This window comes from Prionailurus bengalensis, chromosome A1, assembly GCF_016509475.1.
Source record: "Prionailurus bengalensis isolate Pbe53 chromosome A1, Fcat_Pben_1.1_paternal_pri, whole genome shotgun sequence".
Lineage (NCBI taxonomy): Eukaryota > Metazoa > Chordata > Mammalia > Carnivora > Felidae > Prionailurus > Prionailurus bengalensis.
Genome location: NC_057343.1, coordinates 237,000,795 through 237,020,950, shown reverse-complemented (window position 1 = coordinate 237,020,950; position 20,156 = coordinate 237,000,795). Strand labels below are relative to the sequence as shown.

General features: G+C 46.8%; 1 protein-coding gene across 1 annotated transcript in view; it reads left to right on the top strand.

The window, feature by feature from the left end:
* The window catches only part of ADAMTS16 (ADAM metallopeptidase with thrombospondin type 1 motif 16), a 160,419-nt gene that overhangs the window by 64,882 nt on the left and 75,381 nt on the right, over positions 1-20,156 (top strand). Inside the window, exons 10-11 of the mRNA XM_043601460.1 lie at positions 6,810-6,963; positions 16,211-16,306. Of these exons, the coding sequence (XP_043457395.1) occupies positions 6,810-6,963; positions 16,211-16,306 (250 nt within the window). The remainder of the gene's footprint in view (positions 1-6,809; positions 6,964-16,210; positions 16,307-20,156) is intronic.

The window sequence follows — 20,156 nt, the reverse complement described above, 5'->3', positions numbered from 1 at the left end:
GCTGTGTTTAGTTCTCAATTAGATGCGTTCACATTTCTGAGATTCAGCATGGAAGGTATATTCTTGGCAGAAGGTAGCCGCCAAAACCACCTTCCCGTAAGACTTTGGAGCAGGTCGTGACAAGAAAACAAACAAAAAAATAATTAGAATTGACAGTCGGCTGAAGAGGAAAAGCAGATGGAAATAAAAAATGAAGAGGCAACGCGAAAACACACAAATATGTCAGTCTTAAAATGCATGCTTAGGCTGCGCTATTGAAGCTTGAGATTGGGCAAATTTGGTCTTTCTAGAAACCAAAGCAAAAAAGGAGATCAAATCTCTTTCCTATTAACAGAAAATAGGGCAAATGCTGATATTTCAAGGAAAGCAAAGCTTTTGCCAGTGCAGAATTCTTTAAAAAAGATGACACTGTGTGTATATATATGTACACACACACACACACACATATGTATATGTATATGCTATGTAAAATATATTACATACTCCTAACTAGTTATATGGCACACAGTGAGTGCTTATAAATGTTAATAGACACACATGACGAAGACGTGGATAGGAAGTGGTTACCTGTGCACGTGCTTCCCCACGTCACCTGATGACCTCCCCCTTTCTACCGTCCTCTGGAACCCCCGCTAGAGGGGGTCCATCCTGGGCCTGTCCCAGGCACCAAGACCACATGCTCTTACCTTTCCCGTTTCTGCCACACCATGATGCCAGCAGGTGAACAGGGGACACGTAGCTGCAGGGTGCAGGACCCACATCGGCTCGACCAGAGTTGGTGGAAGAAAAACAGAATGGCGACACCCAAGAACCACCAAGTTAGCGGCCAGAGTTTGTAACTGATGCCCGTTCCTACAGTCAAAACTGAGAACTAGTTTTTCTGAGCCAGGGATTAAGGGCGAAAGTCCGAGGTTCCTGTTGTGCCCGATAGACCCCATTCAGGTTTCCCCCGGCCTCTCTGGCTAGCTTCGATGAGCTCCTTATCTTGGGTTCTAGGTTTTCTTTGTTGTTGTTTTTTTCTCCTCTCTTTCTCTCTTTTTCTCGTTATTTTTTTGGTCAAGCCCCTTTTCTTTCCTTTTTTCTTTTTCCGTTATATAAGTGACATCATCTAGTTTATAGCACATCATAGGGTGGGGTCACATGGGTATTTCTTTCTGTTGGCACCCCCAGTTTGCCCCTTATCTCAGACTGCCCCCCACACGCACGTGGAGCTGTGAACCCACGGCTGGTTTCCCTTTCTTGCTGTCTGTTCGTTCAGTTCTCCAGATGACCTTGCACGACTCTTCTGAGCCAGCATCCTGACTAACAGCCTTCAGCTTGGGGTCCTTCCCCCTATCAGTCAATGTACTTAATGCCTACCAGAATGATGGCCGCCTTCCGTATCTTATGGCCCCCACAAAGAGTGAGAATTTTGTGGAGAATATCCGTCTCCTGGTAATATAAATCTGCATTCTAGGAAGATACGCTTGATCATTTTTCTTTTATTTCTATTACCAAAATCAGTGTGGTCATTATTCTCCCATGGGGGTTGTTCTGACATTTGCTGTTCCCTGTGTGGGGTCCTCATAGGGTCGAGGTGGGGATTGTTAGCATGGTTTGTGGCTCTGTCTGACACCGGTTCAGATTTGCTTGAGGTGTGTGTAAGTGTGTGTGTGTGTGTGTGTGTGTGTGAAGAATTCTGCTTTCCGTCATAAAAAAGGGCATGAACTTAAGCTCACGATGCTCTTATTGGTATTAACAGTAATTTGTAGTCTTCTGTATCACAGAAGTCTACATATTTGTAGTCTTCTGTATCACAAATCTTCCCTGTAATTTTCTAGATTATTTTTCAAAATGTTATAGCTTTTTCATTTTAATGGTGATGATGAAGATAAACATTTTTGATTTTTTTGAAACATTCTCGGACAAATATTGGAAAGCCAGGGATGCGAAGTTTGGGTGTGCAGTGAGAATCAGCATCGTAAAAGAGTCCAGATAAAGTTTTTAAGCTGCCAAGAAATATAGGAGATCTCGTGGAAGGGAAATTGTTATATGCTTAGGGAACAATTGTTTTGATGACATTAGATATGGGCTGTGATCTTCGAATCAGACTGTGACCCTCGGAGGGGTTGCCAAGAGTCTGGTTCAAAGACATGTTTGCTCTGGGAGCCCAGGACGCTTCGATGTCTGCTCAAGTGTGCTCATTTGTTTTTGTGTCCACCAGTAAAACCCTTGTGGGGCAATAAGTAATAAACCTTTATTTGCAAGAACTCTGCTAATTTCTCTGGGCCACATGATTATAAACAGATATGCAAGATTACACACGTCACCCATTTGTTTTCTTGAAAAGTTACATTTTCCAAGAGAGCCTCCCGTTGTCAGATTCACCCAAGCTTTCTTTTACTTGGGGTGACCAGTCGTGAATCAGACACGTCTACACTGTGTTAACAGGGGTGTCTTATTGGTTTAAGGAATCGGAGACTGTCTTCTTTGACATGTTTGCTGACTTCCTGATTTCCATGTGATCACGATCCTGTTCTCCGCCAATTGGGCAGCTGTTTGGATCCGATCCCAGCAATGACTAAGGACAAGTGGCTAACTTATAAAGATGAATCCACTTGCCTTTATTAGCAGTCTAGCATTTGGTATGTGGAAAAAATATATAATAAAGGACCTCGGTTGGTCTGAAGTTGTCAGCACAGCATTTCTCCACAGTTGGTAGTCAAGAAGGACAGATAAGTGTGTTTGGAGTAAATTCATCGACCTAGTCAGTGAAGTCATGCATCATTTCCTGTGAACGGACACAGACCTCATCCCATGTACTCATGTCTGCGTCTGGGAGACCTAGGATTAGGGAAATTTTAGCTCATTAATTTAGTTTAATGACAACGGGGACTCATCTTCAATGTGCTTTTTAAAAATGTGAATCCTTTACTGCAGACCTGTGAATGTACCTCCCCTCTGACCCTATGAATCGAAGTCAGTCCATGGGAAAGGGGGCCGTCACTGGGAACCAGGAGTTCAAAGGATACATGGATCCCTTCCATACCCCATACCCCCTCTTGTCAGTGAGAAGGTTTGATTTGACCTGAGAGCCCATTAAGCATACTTTTGGCTGTAATGGAAAGAATGCACTTCAGTTCACATCGTGCTCTGCTGTATAACGTTTGTCTTAAGAAAAACCAAGCCACAGCTGTCCTCAGTTTCTGCAGGAAGACGGGAGAGCAGGCACTGCCCTGTGACAGAAAGAGCAGCAGAGGGGATCAGAGCTCAAATGCCGGTCGTGGCTTTACCAGTCGTGTCTGGGAAGGTGTCGACCTTGGCAAGTAATATAATCTGTTCCAAGGGCCCCTGTTCCCGACTTGGACGAGGGAGAGAGACGACTGTAAGATCTCTCAAGCTCGTTCACCTTTTATGGCTCGTCGATCAGAGTGGGAAACGGACTTTGAAATACCACTGTGGGATCTCTGACCTCGCCTTGTGTTTTTACTAACGTTATTTTGGTCGCGGTTAAACAGATATATAGAAAAGCACAAAGTTATGAGGGTTCCGCTCAGTGAAATTTCACACAGTGAACGTGGCGCTGTACCTTCTTCTCAGATCAGTGTACAGAGCTCAATATAATAGCCAAGACAGGAAACAACCTGTCTGTCGTCTGTCTACAGATGAATAGCTAAAGATGAGATATATGTATGATGGAATGTTATTCAGCCATGAGAAAGATGGAAATCCTGCCATTTTTGACAACGTGGTTGGACCTTGAGGGCATTATGCTAAGCGAGGGAAGTCAGAGAAAGACGAATACTGTATGATCTCATTCATCTGTGGAATCTAAAAAAACCAAACTCCTAGCAACAGAGAGTGGAGAGGTGACCGCCACGGTGGGGGTTTGGGGACATTGGTGAAGGTGATCACAGGTACAACTTTGCAGTAAGATGCATGGGCTCTGGGGGCTCTTGTGCGCGGCATGATGACTAGAGATTGACGTACTCTACGTTTCACAGCTGCTAGGAGAGTAGACCTTAAAAGTCCTCACGACACATGCTCACAACTCTAAATACGTGGGGTGATGGATGTGGTAACTAACCTTTATAAAAAGGCACAAGACACAGTGACTACCCCAGAGATAGCCCTTCCCCAGAGATGGTCATTCTCCCGATGCAGGACACCATAGACTGGTTTTGCCCATTTCTGAACTCCCTATGAATGGAATCATGAGCTATGTGCTACTTGGCGTCTGTTGCAATTGGCTAAATATCATGATTATGAGGCTCATCCTTGTTGCTACCATAAAAATATAGCATTGTTTACTTATTTTTAATTGCATGAGTGTGCCACAGCTTACGAATCCATTCTGTTGGTGATAGACATTTGAGATTCGGACTTGGGGCTATTAGAAGAAATGCTACTCTGCATCGTCTGTGTGTTTGCCTATACATCCCTGATTTTACGTAGGACTGGAACTTCAGGGCCATAAATGCACAGTCTGGAGTGTCCATAGACACTGCCAGACAGCTTCCCTAAGTGGTTGCACCAAGTCACACGTCTAGAGCCATTACGAGCGTTCACATGGCTCTAAATCCTGGCCGTCGCTTGGTCTGGTCGGTCTTTTCCACTTTAGCTCCGTCGATGGGGGTAGCGGCATTCCAACGTGCTAATGAAAGAGATCCTGGAGTGCCTTTTTCATGTTTAACGGACACTCGAGTAATCTTTAATGAAGTGCCTCTTCAGATCTCTTGTGACCTTGTAAAAATGAGGCTTTCGTGTTCCGTCTTGTATCTCTTGATGGGAGTGCTTTATATATTCTGAGTAGGAACGCTTTGTCCATTATGGAGAGCATGTACTGCAAATATCATCTTTCACTCTGTGACTCAGTATTTACACTGTTAATGGTGTCTTTTGGTGAAAAGAAGTTTTTCTTTGTGTCACGGAGACCGGATTAATCCCTATTTTTCCTTTAGGGTTAACGCTTTTTTGTGTATTGTTGGGAAAAAAAAAACAACCAAACTCTGCTTACCCCAAAGTCCTGAATATATTCTTCCATGTGATCTACAAGCCTTATCGTTTTGCTTATCACATGTAGGTCACCTGACTTTGGTCCAGCACATGCAAATGAGCCAAACACATTTTGTTCGCGTGGATGCTACGGGGGGTTGTGCCTACGGTGACAGCACTTTTCCTTCTTGCATCCACAACGTGGGGTTTTCTCACACCTGCCCCGTTGGCCGTGCGCTTAGCTGTGAGACCTGCTGGGGCCGAGGGTAGAAATCAGACGTGCTCCAGCGTGAGCCTAACCAGAAGGACCAGGGTACGGTCAGCATGGGGAGTGGCAGCTCTTCCAAGGTGAAGCTGATTGGAACCGACTTTCACATCCCAGTAGTGGTATGTGTGTTCCTGAACCTTCTTCCAGGCTCCCAGTCCGTGAGCTTCGTTTTTCTCGGCCAGGCGGGAACCTTGTCCTCAGGCCATGTGCTCGTACATTTACACAAACTATAAAAATTCCTGAACCTGTGAACCTTTTTGAATTTTCAGTCTCTTGCTTGGGCCGGTCCGTTTGGCCGACGTGTCCTAATTTCCTGTCCGTAGGGTAGGGATAAGATTGCCTCCCTGATGGAGCCTCCGGGAGATACCGGGGAACGCTGAACTAGTGTATAGAAATCATTTGTGATCCATCAGAAAAAGGTTCTGTGGAGTTCCAGAATTGCTAAGTCCCTCCTGTCTTGGAGTGTTAATTATGCTTTTATTCGTTTTTCTTCACTTCAAAATATCCTTTTGCACTATGATTGCCTTAATAGTGATAGACAAGTCATCTATTGAACATGCACAAGGAGCCGGCCACTGCTCTGAACACTTTCCTATCATCTGATTTAATCTCTCTCTCTCGGTTTGCTCTCAGAAGGCTTCTGACCTCCTTGTAGGTGGGATTAATGTCTTACCACGGTTAATTGGTACCACCCCTTGTGTTTCGTGTGTGGATATTAATTGAAGGTATGTTGAGAATATGCGGGGTGGGGGTTTTTTTTGCCTGTTGAAATTTGTAAGTAAAGTTTAGTTGCTACGTGCAAACACTGTTTTCCCTTCCTCCAAACGCAAAAATTTTAACTATGCACGTAGGGAAGGGAATACCGTGCTTGTGTAGGAAAAAATCATTAGTTGGTCTTTAGCCATCTCCTAGTGAACTTAGGCAGAGTTAATTTCCTCCTTGACTTGGGAATCGAGTCAGAAATTAGCGTGAGTGTAGAGCATTACTGGTAGAAATTGCTGCTGTGTTCCATGGCAAACCTCCGGAGGCTGTGAGCTGTGGTGCAGGTGGTCCCTGGCCCCGGGGAAGGAAAGAGGGGAGGGAAGGAGGGAGGGACTGACGAGAGGAAGGGGGGGAAGGAAAGGAAGGAAGAATGGAGGGAGGAAAAGAAAGAAAATTCTAGTCTTTGAGGTTGATTGTGTTTGCCTTGCCTAGTGCCCATTGCCATCTGTTGATCGTTCATGGCAAGAAGCATACATAAAAGGTGTCTGCCGTCGGAGATTCTCACGTTGTCCATCTGGTTGTGCGATTCCGTTTCCCTCTGCCCCGTGATAAGCTGGAGAAATCTGATGAAGAACAAATTGCCCTCCCGGAAAAGATGAGATGCATTATGAGCAACTTGAGGACGTGTGGCCCCCGGATCCAAAGAGAATCGAGATTGATGTCAGACCCCCGGAGAAAAACGCCCCCTCCTCTCTGTTCGGGCTGTGTTGTCAGATTGCATGAGAATATCAGGACGTAACTCAGTGCGTATCTCTGGTAAGTCTTGCGGAATCACGAGCAGCACCATCTCTCCTCTGCGTTTCAGCACTGCCCAAGCTCTGTGCCTTGCTGATCAGCCGAAGCCTGTGAAGGAGTACCAGTATCCTGAGAAGTTGCCGGGAGAGCTGTACGATGCAGACACTCAGTGCAAGTGGCAGTTTGGAGAGAAAGCCAAACTCTGCATGCTGGAGTTCAAAAAGGCAAGTGATTATTGGCAAGTGCTCAGTGCAATGTGACTCATAAAACCGTTTTATTCAGTGTAACGGACATTGATGGATTCTGCATTTATTGGGTACCTACCAAATGTCAAATCCTGTATGTGAAAGCTGGTCTCCTATAACAGGAAACACATGTCGTACTGGCAAAGAAAGTGATGGTAGATACTGGTGTGGGTATCAGTTTTCACTGGAGAACGGACTTGGCCCGTTAGTTCAGCTCTTTCTTTCTGATTTATCACGTGGGAGCTCGGCAGTAACCTTTGGTTGGTGTAAGTTGGCTAACTAATACTCTGCGTTTTTTTCAAACGCTGTTAAGCAAACAGCACCGCCCTGCTCTATCTTCCTTAGATGTAAGCGGAACTTACTATGGAGAAGCAGCCTATCTAGGGCTTCTGATTATTATATTTCCCAAATACGGGATTGCTAGAGAAGTTTCTCCTAGAAGCTGCTATCTCCTCCGCTGAGCCCGGGGCCATCACTGGCGTGGCTTCCTAACATAAACCCCACATATGGCAGAGACGTGTGCTTGTGCTGGACGGGCAGACCGATGGCGATCTAGGAACTTTCTGTACCGAGCCACAAGGGAAGGGACCCATACATTAAATGAAAGCCACTATTTTTGAGATTTCTCTTACTGTAGTTTATAAGGAAATCGAGAGGAAAACAGACAAAAATACGATCCTCCAGAAACCTCCACCATTTCATAATGCGCCGGGAAAGTTTCCAATTGAAATCTAACGTGATAATCTCTTTTCTTCTAAACTCAAGGAGAGCTCCCCCTAAGATCAATTACAATCCATGTGCCAGAACTGGGTTCTCGCCCCCTCGGCTGGGTAATCTCAGCCTTAAAGAAGAGCGATAAGTCAGTCACCAGCAGCACGTATTCCTAACGTTGTCCTCTTTCATGGGCAGAACGTGTGACATCCCTAAGAATTTTGCGTGTTATTCTTCCGTTGGTTAAGGGAAAGGAGCATAACACTAATTGGTTGTTTGAAGGTGGGATTTCCTACAGCACGCTTCTGGTTTCCACATTATTTTTGCTCTGTGACCGTGGGCGGTGGCATCCAGGGTACCCTAGCACGACTTGGAAAGTCCCAGAAGTTAAATGCAGTACACCTTTCGTCATTGAGGAGATATTTACATGCAGTGAATCACCAATGTGTTTACCCACGTTTGTAACACAGTGTGTTACCAGCACACTGATCGGGATGTGGCTTACTTCTGTAAAGCCGAAAAGTTCCCTCACGCCCTCTCCCATTCAGTCCCTTCCCCACCCCGGTGAGCAACCGTTGCTCTGATTCCCAGCACCTTAGGTACACTTGGCCTATTCTGGAGCTTTGTAACTGCCAAGGAAAGTATTTGCAGTGACATGGATGGAGCTAGAGAATATAATGCTAAGTGTAATAAGTTAGAGAAAAACAAACACCGTGTAATTTCAATCACACGCAGAATTTAAGAAACAAAACCGAAGAGAGAGACAGAGAAGCTGACTCTTAACTCTAGAGAACAGGGTACCAGAGGGGAGCTGGGGGTAGGGGGTGAAACAGGTGAGGAGAATTAGGGGCACACTCACTGGGATGAGCGCGGAGTAAAGTGTAGAGCTGTTGAATCGCTGTATTGTATACCCGAAACTAACACCGTGTGTTAACTACATTGCAATTACGATTAGAAACCTCAGTGACGAATAGAAAACAAGTACGATGTTAGCTGTTGGTTTTACATAGTTACCCTTTATCAAACAGACGAAGTTCCTTTTTGGGCCTAGATCGTTGAGAGGTTTTATCACAAAAGTGTGTTGACTTTTGGGAAACGTCTTCTGCGTCTGTTGATGTAGTTATATAGTTTCTCTTGTTTATTAAGTTAACGTGAGGAATTGTATTGGTTGGTTTTAAATTTTGTCTCCTATTGGCCACGCTTCTTTTTTAGATTTTTTTAATGTTTTATTTATTTTTGAGAGAGGGAGAGAGAGAGCGAGCAGGGGAGGGGCAGAGAGAGAGGGAGACACAGAATCCCAAGCAGGCTCCAGGCTCCAAGCTGTCAGCACAGAGCTCGATGTGGGGCTCAAACCCAGGAGCCGTGAGATCGTGACCTGAGCCGGAGTCAGATGCTTAACCGACTGAGCCACCCAGGCATCACACTCACACTTCTTTTTAGTTCCCTCTTTCCTTTCGGAGTAAACTTGCTTTTAAAAATTCTATTTTTTCTCAATTTACATCTCAGCCATACTTTCTTAACACTAGTTTTTAGTGGTCGCTCTAACGATTATAGCTGCATCTTTAATTTACAGCGTATGTAGAATTAACATTGTGCCACTCTATGTAAAATGCAAGATCCATACAACAAGTCAGTCCATGTGGCCCTCCTTCACACTGTACCGTTGTCATGTATTTTATTCTGTGCATGTTACAAGCTACCTGACACAACGTTCTAATGTTTGTTTTAAAATAGGGAGTTACGGGATGCCCGTGTGGCCCAGTCCGTTCAAGGGCCGAGCGACTGGCTCTTGATTTCGGCTCAGGTCATGATCTCGGAAACCGTGAGATCGAGCCCCACGTTGAGGCTCTGTGCTGACAGCCCAGAGCCTGCTTTGGATACTTTAATTTATTATTATTTTTTAAACGTTTATTTATTTATTTTGAGGGAGAAGGAGAGAGTGTGAGCAGGGGTGGGGCAGAGAGAGACTCCCAAGCAGGCTCTGCACTGTTAGCTCGGAGCCCGATGCGGGGACAGGTCTCACGGTTCCGGAGGTCGTGACCTGAGCCGAAATCAAGAGCCGGACGCTCAACCGCTCAACGGACTGCGCCACCCAGGTGCCCCAACAGGGAGTTACTTTTAAATAAAATTGGACCGTCTTTCACATTCACCCACCAACCCACCATGTAGTACTTATGCATTCTTATGGATCAGCTTCAAATCGTATCATTTGCTTTGGCCTGAAGGACCCGATTTAGCGTTCCTTATAGCCAGCATCGGCTAGCCACAGAGCATGTCAGCTTTTCTCTCTCTGAAAATGTCATTATTTCACCCACCACTTTGAAGAATAGTTTTTCTGAATATAGAATTCTCCACAGTTTTTTCTGTATTTTTACCCTTTAAAAATTTGAAGGATATAATTCCACTTTCAACTGGACTCCGTTGTTTCTGATAAAAAGTTGGTCATCATCTGTAGCTTCTGCCCTCCCTCGTCACTTGTCTAGACAATTCAGCAAGCTCTACGTTGGGGTTATTTTAAGTTTCAGTTGCCAGAAATACCATCTAGTTCTTTGCGGTCTATATCTCTCTACTGGAATTTCCCATTTTTTTCATTCATTCTGTCTACTTTTTCCTTTATAGCCTTGAGTATATTTATAACATAATACATGATCACTTTATGTTGTATAAATTTATGTGAATAGGTGATCCCTTGCCCTTTTGAGGCTTTCTTTGGTTCTTCCCTAGGGCGCCTCTCTTTCAGTCTGCCCTTAGCCCAAGGGCAAAGCCTGTGCTCTAGAGTGTGGTTCTCACTCAGCACACGTGGACTTCAGGCTCTCCCCTGAGGGCCCAGAATGCTCACTGAGGTCTCTCCACCACAGGCGGGCCCAAACTCCGGTGTCTCCCAGCACGGTGTGGCCTCTGTCCTCCAGCCTGTCAGCTCTTAGCCCAAAGCTGCTGCCTCGTGCTGGGCCATACGAAGCATCATGTAGTATGTCAGCCATTCACCCCACGGATCAGGAGGGACCTCAGGGAATCCTCAGGCAGGCACCTGCAGCCCCCAGCTTAATGTGGCTTTTTCTTTTCTGGTCCCACATATTCTCATGGATTCTGTCTCCTTCTGCAGGCCCAGCTCTGATCTCTGCACCATCCATTCGGGGGGGACTGCATTATCTGCCTGGGACCCACCTCTGCACCACGGTCAGCAAGGTGCTCCAGGCAGATTGACGGGGCGGCGGTGTCACTCAAATTACAAATCTCCCTTCTCTTGAGGGACACTACTGTGCTGCCTGTTGCAAAGTGCAGAACAATTGGCCCAAATATTTTGTCCAGTTTTACGTAGTTTTTGTGTGCAGAGAGGTAACCCTGGTACCAGTTAACGTCATCATGGACCGTGGAGGAAATATCTTCTCAAGTTAAACAGAAATACATCCATTAGAATCAGTGAGGTCAGCTCATTCCCTATGATGTAAAGTTGTTTTTCAGCATAAATAAACGTGACGTATTTTCTAAGTTAAGTACCATTTGTGTGGCCACAATCTCTAGGATCCTGAATCTCAAATTTAGTTATGGTGCAGCACTTAAAGTATCTTCCAAGTGAATTAAAGCATCTCAGAGTATTTTCACTAATAAAATTTAATTTTTTTTAATGAACTCCTTCCCGGAGCACCTGGGTGGTTCAGTTGGTTAGACATCCGACTTTGGCTCAGGTCATGATCTCACGGTCCGTGAGTTCAAGACCCGCGTCGGGGTTCTGTGCTGACAGCTCAGAGTCTGGAGCCTGCTTCGGATTCTGGGTCTCCCTTTCTCTTTCTGCCCCTCTCCCACTCACTTTCTGTCTCTCTCTCTCTCTCTCTCTCTCTCTCTCTCTCTCTCTCAAAAATAAATAAACATTTAAAAAAATGTAAGTGAACTCCTTCTGAAATTTTATGAAATGGGTCTGTTTTGTTAGGTTGAAGTATAAAGATCCAGAGTTTACTGATGGGAGAATATAAAATAATAACCAGCAAATTACCTGGTGCCTAATCCCGCAACTAACACGTAAGGGCTTCTCAATTGCACGTTTGCTGAGCAGGGGGATAGACAGAGGAATGCTATTTTAGAAAAGGGCTCTTTAAGTCCCTCTGCTATTTAGTTTGGGCAAGTTAATGAATAATGTGAACACATATGTATCTGTCTCTGGAATAAATAGATGTGCATATGGTGTATGTGTGTTTACATACTCACGTATGAATTCACGCACATATGTGGCCATGGCTTTCTCCGCCCGCTGAGGACTTGCACAGGGATCATTGGAATTAGTGATGAATGAACCCTACTTCTTCAAAAACAAAAATAAATAATTGCAATAATTTATAGATCCCATTATAGCATCATTTGTAATGGGATTTCAGTTTGTACTTTTGGAGAGTCTAATACAGACACTTTGAGATATCGGATCTGGTAGTGCCGAACTCACAGTGTGGAAATCCCCAACACTGCCCTCTGAGAATGTTGGTTTTATTTGTGGTGTTAGATTGTGAGGTTGAACTTAACCAAGTCAGTAGGACTGAAACCGGTCTTCATAAACATAGCTCTGTTTTTTAAGTTTGTTTATTTTGAGGGTAGAGGGTGAAGGGACAGAAAGAGAGAGAGAGCAGCAGAGGGGGCGTGGGGTGGGGAGGGAGAGAGAATCCCAAGCTGGCCTCAAGCTGACAGCACACAGATCGACGTGGGGCTCGAACCCACGAACCAGAAGGTCACGATCTGAGCCAAAACCAAGAGTTGGACGCTTAACCAACTGAGCCACTCAGATGCGCCATGCACGTAAGCTCTTAAACTGGAGGACAGACTCGCAAGCGAGTGCCCTCGTTAAAGGCCACGCTCCTTAGCTGCAAAGATGAAAGCAAGTGTGGACTCTCCATGTGCCTTTAGCTTTGCCCTCCCTGAGTTAAGTGTTAGTTGTCACGTCTTCATCGCGTGTGTTAGCATCGCGTCTTCATCTAGCGCCTCTTCTGCCCCGTCAGCATCAACATCAGCGGTGCCTGGTGGCCTGACCCTGGTCTGAGATGCAGACTGCCAGAGTGACTTGGAAACCTGATCCCCTTTGTGTCCTGGGTACTGTAGTGAAACTGGGAGCTTCCCCCCACACCCAGCATGTCTTACATTCCAGCTCTTTGACCCTAGACGTATGATTTAATAGGGTCTTTGTTCCAAGAGGACCCTGAAATTTAATAAAGGATGTAATGACATATAACAATAATGGTTAATTTAATACAATCCTTGCACACTATGTCCAGAAGTTAGCAGTTAAGTCAAAGTATGATAAAAGTGGGAGGGTGTCATCGGTTTTTGGTTGTTCAGTTGTTTCGTGGTCATTTTATTACCTAATTCTTCGAGATGCTAGAAGTTTCATGTGTTTTCCAGGATAGAGTGTCACATTTTTGTGAAACGTCAGTTACATCTGTAGGGTACCAAGGTTTCAGATACATTTTGCTATGTTGGAAAACAGCATGGATTATATGATATTTCAAGGCTCTTCTCACTCTTGTGATTTGTTTTGGCCTGGAGTACTGTGTTGGGGATCAAGCCGGTTCCAGGATGGGCTGAAATACACAGGCGGCATAGGCCAGGCATAGACTGAGTTAGTGGGTCACGTGCCTTAGGGGCAAGCTATCATCCACCTCCTGTATTTGAGAGCTTTGTCCTTAGTAAAGTCAAAAAAAAAAAAAATCACCTTTAATGGTATCTTCCATTCATAGTTCTGTATTCTACAGAATGTTCCCGAAAACTACGATGTAAGAATATTGTGAGAGTACTTTAAATAGTAGGGTCTAGATCTAGTATTTTCATACATAAGGTGCCCTGCCTAGTCTTCTTAGATGTTTTTACAATCGCATCTCATTGACCGTTACTAATTTCCTTCCATAGGAAAAATGTTCCCGCTGATTCCATCCAAGGTTTCCACAGGAATAAACTGACAGATGTTCAGCTCGCTCAGAAAGCGTTTATTGAAAGCCAGCTAGGTATTGAGCTCTGTGTCAGGTAGCTATGTCAAATACACAGGAATAATTTAACATTTAAAAATTTTTTAATGTTTATTTATTTTTGAGAGACAGAGCGTGCATGGGGGAGGGACAGAGAGAGAGGAAGACACAGAATCCGAAGCAGGCTCCAGGCCCTGAGCTGTCAGCATAGAGCCTGACACGGGGTTCGAACTCACGGACCGTGAGATCATGACCTGAGCCGAAGTCGGCCGCTCAACCGACTCAGCCACCCAGGCAGCCCTAACTTAACATTTTAAAACACCATTTATTTTGTATCGTCTTGGATAGTCTTTGAAACTGCCCCATCCGTTGGTAGCACCCGCTCCCTGAGGCCACGGCCGTGAAGCCCGGTAGAGCGGAATTTGGGCTGGAGTCACCTCCCACCCGTGGAGTGAAGGAAATGTGTGCTGCGCTTGGTGCCCCCGGGGTAGTGGCCTGAGTTGGGTGTGTTAACGACAACCACTGCATTTAGCTCCCAGGACAGGCCGTGACCGGGACGGTGGGGGGGTTCCCATCCTCAAGCGTACGAGGCGGACACCGGGTCCTGCCTGCCCGGATCTGCCTTTCCAGTCCACACCGATGTGCCTCCCTTCCCGGAAGCCTGGACTCTCTGCCCAACCACTGTGTCCATCTCCCATGTGACCCAACCACAGGAGCAGCTACCTCGTTCCCATCCACCCATTCATTTCTTCATCCATTCATCCACTTGTGCCTTCATTGGCTTACGTGTCCACACCCAGCCTCCGGACTTCATGGTGAGCCAGTGCTCCAGGGCGGGGACGCCTGCCTCCCACTGCGCTACAGACTCTGGTTCTGATCCACCACTTTCCCACCCAGACATTGAGCCTGCGTCCGTGAGCTCCGATTTCAAGGGAGCTTTATTTATATCCTGGTATCCTATCAAGTCGTCACCCTGCAAGCCAGCGCTTTGCAGTTGTCTCTTTGGAGAGTCGCAGACGCTCGGGCCCCTGCTCTTACGGATTCCTTGAGGTCTGCTTACGGCTCCGATCTGTAAACGCTGTTCTGGCCAAGAACAGAGGCCCCCAACTCAGCATGCCGATTTCGTGAGAGGCATTCGCCACCGACGTGACACATTTGCCCCAGGAACGCTTAGCGACTGAACGCCGGTTCACATCTCCAGAACAGTTGTGCAGATCATTTAAGAAACGTTAGCCTCCTGTGCGTTTGAAGCTACCACCAGCATTCCTGAAGGTTCCATCCTTTTCTGAGTCTTACTCTCGCCCCTCTCTAGGATGTTCCTTTGGGCGTAGAAAGCTATGAAAGGAAAACTGATTCCTTGAACTTGGAGAGACTTTCACTGTGTGTAAATCTCAGATCTTGTTTTATTTTACTGCCCTATCAGCCATGTGGGTCTTCCTTCCTCTGCCCAAACCCTTTGTTCTTTCTCCCTTGAATGTTATCCCCTCTTCCGTAACAAAGTCCGTAAGCTCAGGATTTGGCTGAGACATCATATCTTCCCGTGTGTCCTTTCCTGAGTCTTCCTGCTTGCACGATATGGTGACTTACAGCAAATTTACCCCATTAGACCATGCTTGAGAGGGTGGGTCTGGGTCATATTCCTTATGGAATCTCCCTCCTAGCAAGGCAACTGGCATATTCTAGGCCTTCATCAAAGGTTGGGGATGGGGGTGCCTGGGTGGGTCAGTTGGTGAAGCGTCTAGCTCTTGATTTCAGCTCAGGTCGTGATCTCAGGTTCATGAGTTTGAACCCCACATTGGGCTCTGGGCTGACAGCTGAGAGTCTGCTTAGGATTCCCCCCCACCACGCTGTCTCTGTCTCTCTCAAAACAAATAAGTAAACTTTAATAATAATTAAGAAAAAGGATTGGGGATGGTGGGTGGGTGGGTGGATGGATGGGCAAGTCAGAAAATTTCATAATCAACTTTAATTTAGAAATGAGGATTCAGACTTGGAGAGGTGAAAGAATAAATTGTACAGTGTTAGGCTTTATCGAACCTTTTCAATTTCTGTAGTTTGCTCCAGCCTATTTTACTTGCTGGTTTAGGAAAGATGATTTTGTGGGGCGCCCGGGGGGCTCAGTCAGTTGGGCGTCTGAGTCTTGATTTTGGCTCAGGTCGTGATCTCATGGCTCGTGAGTTTGAGCCCCAGGTCAGGCTCTGCGCCGATGGCACACTGAATTCTGTGCTTGGAGTTCTCTCTCTCTGCCTCTCTCCCTGCTCACACATGCCCTTTGTGTGTGTGTGTCTCTCTCTCTCTCAAAATAAATAAACTTAAAAAAATTTTAAAAGTCCATCATTGTGTCAAATTGATCATAACTACATCTGAATAAATAAAAGCTTCAGGGACGGAATGAAGTCGGGCCGAGTCTAGAACATGAGTCTCTGAGTCTTCTTCCTTCTTTACCGTTTTCATCTGCTGCTGCTAACCCGCTTTCAATTTATATCTGCCGTTTTCCCCATCAGTCATTCAGTGATATTTTATTGTAGATCTATGGACCATTTGTAACACTAACGACCTTTTCTCCCCGGTAGGATATCTGCAAAGCCCTGTGGTGCCACCGAATTGGAAGGAAATGCGAGACTAAATTTATGCCCGCGGCAGAAGGCACCGTTTGTGGGCATGACATGGTAAGGACCTAATCTCGGGTCATGGGTCATGCTCGGATGTCACAGCCTCTCTACCCACGCGTCTCTCCTCCTCCCGCGCTGGTATTTCCTCATTTCCTATGTGCGAACCTACCCCTGAGTCAGAAGATGGGGTTTAATCTAGATTGGTACCGGGAGGGGGCTCCTTTCTCCTCTTCTTCCTTTCCCGATGATGTAATTGGTGGGCCGTCTGCCACTAATAGATGTGGATGCCAGGCGACAGGTGGCGACCGCATGTATTTAATGAGGGGAAACATTAAACCCTTGACCATATTTTAACCGTGGGCAGCACCCGCATTAGGTAGTGCTGTTAAAGGCACAGAGCATCAATTCGAAGACCCTGGAGCAGACCATTCTGACCTGTCGTCTCCCCTGGGAAAAAAAAAGAGAGGCGGTTCGGTAGAGAAAAGAACTACATAAAGCAGCACATTTATTACTCACTGGTAGAGAATGATGATTTTGTCATTGAATTGAAAGTATCTTAATATCCAAGAGTGTTATTTTGACTCCTTTGATTAAACCTGTGATTTCACTGTTCTTTTTAATATATAAGACTATTATTGAGGGGGTGTCTGACTGGCTCAGTCGGTTAGGCGTCCGACTTCGGCCCCGGTCGTGATCTCGTGGTTTGTAGGTTCAAGCCCCACGTCAGGCTCTGTGCTGACAGCTCAGGGCCTGGACCCTGCTTAGGATTCTCTCTCTCCCTCTCTCTCTCCGCCCCTCCCCCACTCGTGCTCTCTCTCCCTCTCTCTCTCAAATAAATGAACATAAAAAACACATCTAAAATATAAGACTGTTGATAAAGACGGAAATATACGGGACCCAAATTATTACATAACCATGTCTGCAAGGCTAGGCGTGTGACCTTTTCAGTGATGCTAATGAACGTGAAAGAGAATTTCATGCCTAAATGTCACTGGTTCATACGTGTAGATTCCAAAGCAAATATATCACACCCTGAACGTATTTTAATGGGAGCATGGACAGAAAGGGTTAAACGTGTTAGCAGACAGTGCTGACACGTGCTGGATAAATTCTGGTGACACCGACAGAGGGAATGAAGAGCTAGGAGTGCCCCTACGGCACAGACCCCTATGTTTAGTCCCTCAAAGACGGGGGTACTCACAATTAAATCCTTCTAGAGATATAAGCAACAGTAGTTAAATAATTCATACCCATAAAACTCTGGGGCACCTGGGTGGCTCAGTCAGTTAAGCGCCCAACTCGAGATCTCAGCCCAGGTCTTGATCTCAGGGCTGTGCGTTCGAGCCCCGAGCTGGGCTCTGTGTTGGGCTTCGCACTGGGCATGAAGCCTACTTACAAACGAAATGTAATCAATATGCTTTTAGAGTCTCGGAAGAGGAGAGGAACCCTCCGGCGTGCCACAACGTGGAAAACACACATGGTCACGGCACGCCAGGGAATTGGCCTGAGCAGTAAGCTGCAGGTGATCATAACCTTCTGCACTTAGTTGGTTGACATGTACTCTTCAGGTGACAGCTCGCAAAACGAGGCTGCTCTCCAGAACGATTGGCAGAAGCTGCAGCCCATGCAGGCCCCGGGGGGTTCTCAGGTCGCCTGCTTCCTTGCAGGACCAACTCCCTAGCTCTGGCGCTCCCTGAAAATCACCTGTACATTCTCGTTATGTTTTATTTACCGCAAAAGCACAGTCAAATCGGTGGTTCTTGGTATTTTCAGTTCATTTCCCTTGTTGGGCCAGAATACACGCGGGACGGCGTCAGCGCTCCTGTGAAATCTCCCTTTGCTGTTAATTGAGTGCCTTCCTGTGTTACTGGCTGTCGTGCGTCCCTGAGCTCTATCAGTCTAGAAGCATGTGTTCCCAGACGTCAGTGTCACAGTGCTTTGGCTGGTCCCGGTCGGTGCGTTCTGGGTGATTGGCTACAACCATGCCGCTTCTGTGCCCTTTTCTCCTGGGCGGGAGCCTGTTTCCTTCCACCTTGCGCTGCCTGTGAGGCTTGTGCGTGGTGGAAAATGGGGCTGATGTTGATTGCATTTTGTAGCATGAAGCTCTATCCTGAGTACCTCAAATACAGGCGGCCCTGACGGCCACCGTGTGAGGGCGAGTCTGTCGCGGCCCCCCTCGGGCACTCAAGAACCTTTCCAGGGAAGGACGCTGGGTTCCTTTGTTCTCACGCCAGGGGAATCCAGGGCAAGGGGCTGGGACCACAGCCCAAAGCGTAGGAAAGCAGATCCTAGCCCTCTAACAGTCGTGGGCCTCTAATGTAGAATTAAGCCAGCTCTCACGTTACCCAGATCTGACACTCGGTGCTCGGTGCTTGGCCCGTGTGACCACATCAGATTTTTGGAGCAGCCCAGCCTGGTGGTACGCATCATCGCTAAGGTTCTCGGTGGGGGGGGGGGGGGGGGGGGGGGGACACGCAGGCTCAGAGCACTGGAGTCACCTGCCCCAGGCCACACGGCAGCAGGACTAATACTGAGGTTCCTTTCCTCCCCGCTCCCCGAGTCAGCGGCTGCATCTTATCAGGGTGCTTCCCGTGTGGGCTGGGTTTGGAGGTGCCATGCAGACTCCGGGGACAGTATCAGAGCAGGACGAGCACGCATCGCGACATCTCGCTTGCTAAGATGAAGCCTTCTCTCGAACGCCGCGTTGTCCATGAATAAAATACAAATGGTGAGAAACGTGGGGTGGTCCCGGAAACCGAACTGGTGTTGCGGTGGAAATGGCGTGTGCGTACTTAACACATGCCCTTCCCCGACCCGCTCACGGTGGGCTCCCCAGCTCTGTGACCTGCGTGGACTTGATACATAAAGTCGGTGTGCACGTGGACGCACGTGTTTGGGCCCCTGTACCTTCATGCCCACGTGCATTTCCCCCCTCCGACCTCCTTCGGAGAAGTTACGGTGTTTTCTCCTCAGACCTCCAGAAAGTTTTTGTTTAATAATTTTTTTTTTTTGTAGTTTATTTTGAGAGAGACAGAGAGAGAGATCGAACAGGGGAGGGCAGAGAGAGAAGGGAGAGAGAGAATCCCAAGCCAGCTCCGCACTGTTAGCACAGAGCCCAACCTCGGGGTTTGAACCCACAAACTGTGAGATCGTGACCTGAGCCGAAACCAAGAGTCCGATGCTTCACCGACTGGGCCCCCCGGGTGCCCCTAAAAGCACCTTGTAAAGGGACAGTCCTGTAAGGATATTCGGACGAAAGCAGCAGCATTTCACTGGCAAGAATACCAACGGCAGCAGCAATTTCGACAGCAGAAGACCGGAAACCACGCGGATGTGCGTGAAGAGGGCAGTGGCTGAAGAACCCCACCTGCAGAAGGAGAGCCCCGTCTGCACGCTGCAGCAGATGATCCGCAGACAGCCCGGAGGCGGACAAGCAGAACGAACGGAGCATGTGCAGCGGGCCCTCACTGACCAAAAGAAAAGGAAGTCGTCATCTGCACATTTTCTTACCTTAAAAAAAAAAAGAAAGGATGAACCCAAAAGCTGGAAGAATAAACGTAAATATTTGCTGTACTTTTAAAACAGAGTGAAACCACATTTTCTTCAAGAAACCTTTACATGCCAGAAGCAAAAGCAACTGGCCCCAAACACCTGTCACCTTGTTGGCTCGACCAAAACTGTAACAGAAGCATTGTTTCGAGTGGCTTTAAACCCTGAAAATATTTTTCTGAGCCTCAACTTGTTGGTTCTTGCTTTCCCACTTTCTGGGTTGTGTGTTAGAAAGCTCCGACCGGGTGATTTTTTAAAATGGGACCAAACAACCACAGCAGACCCCTGACTTGTCCCTCCCGGTCCCTCCTGGTCCCTTCCGGTCTCTGCCAGCTGCAGGGCCCTGCCCGGAGCCCAC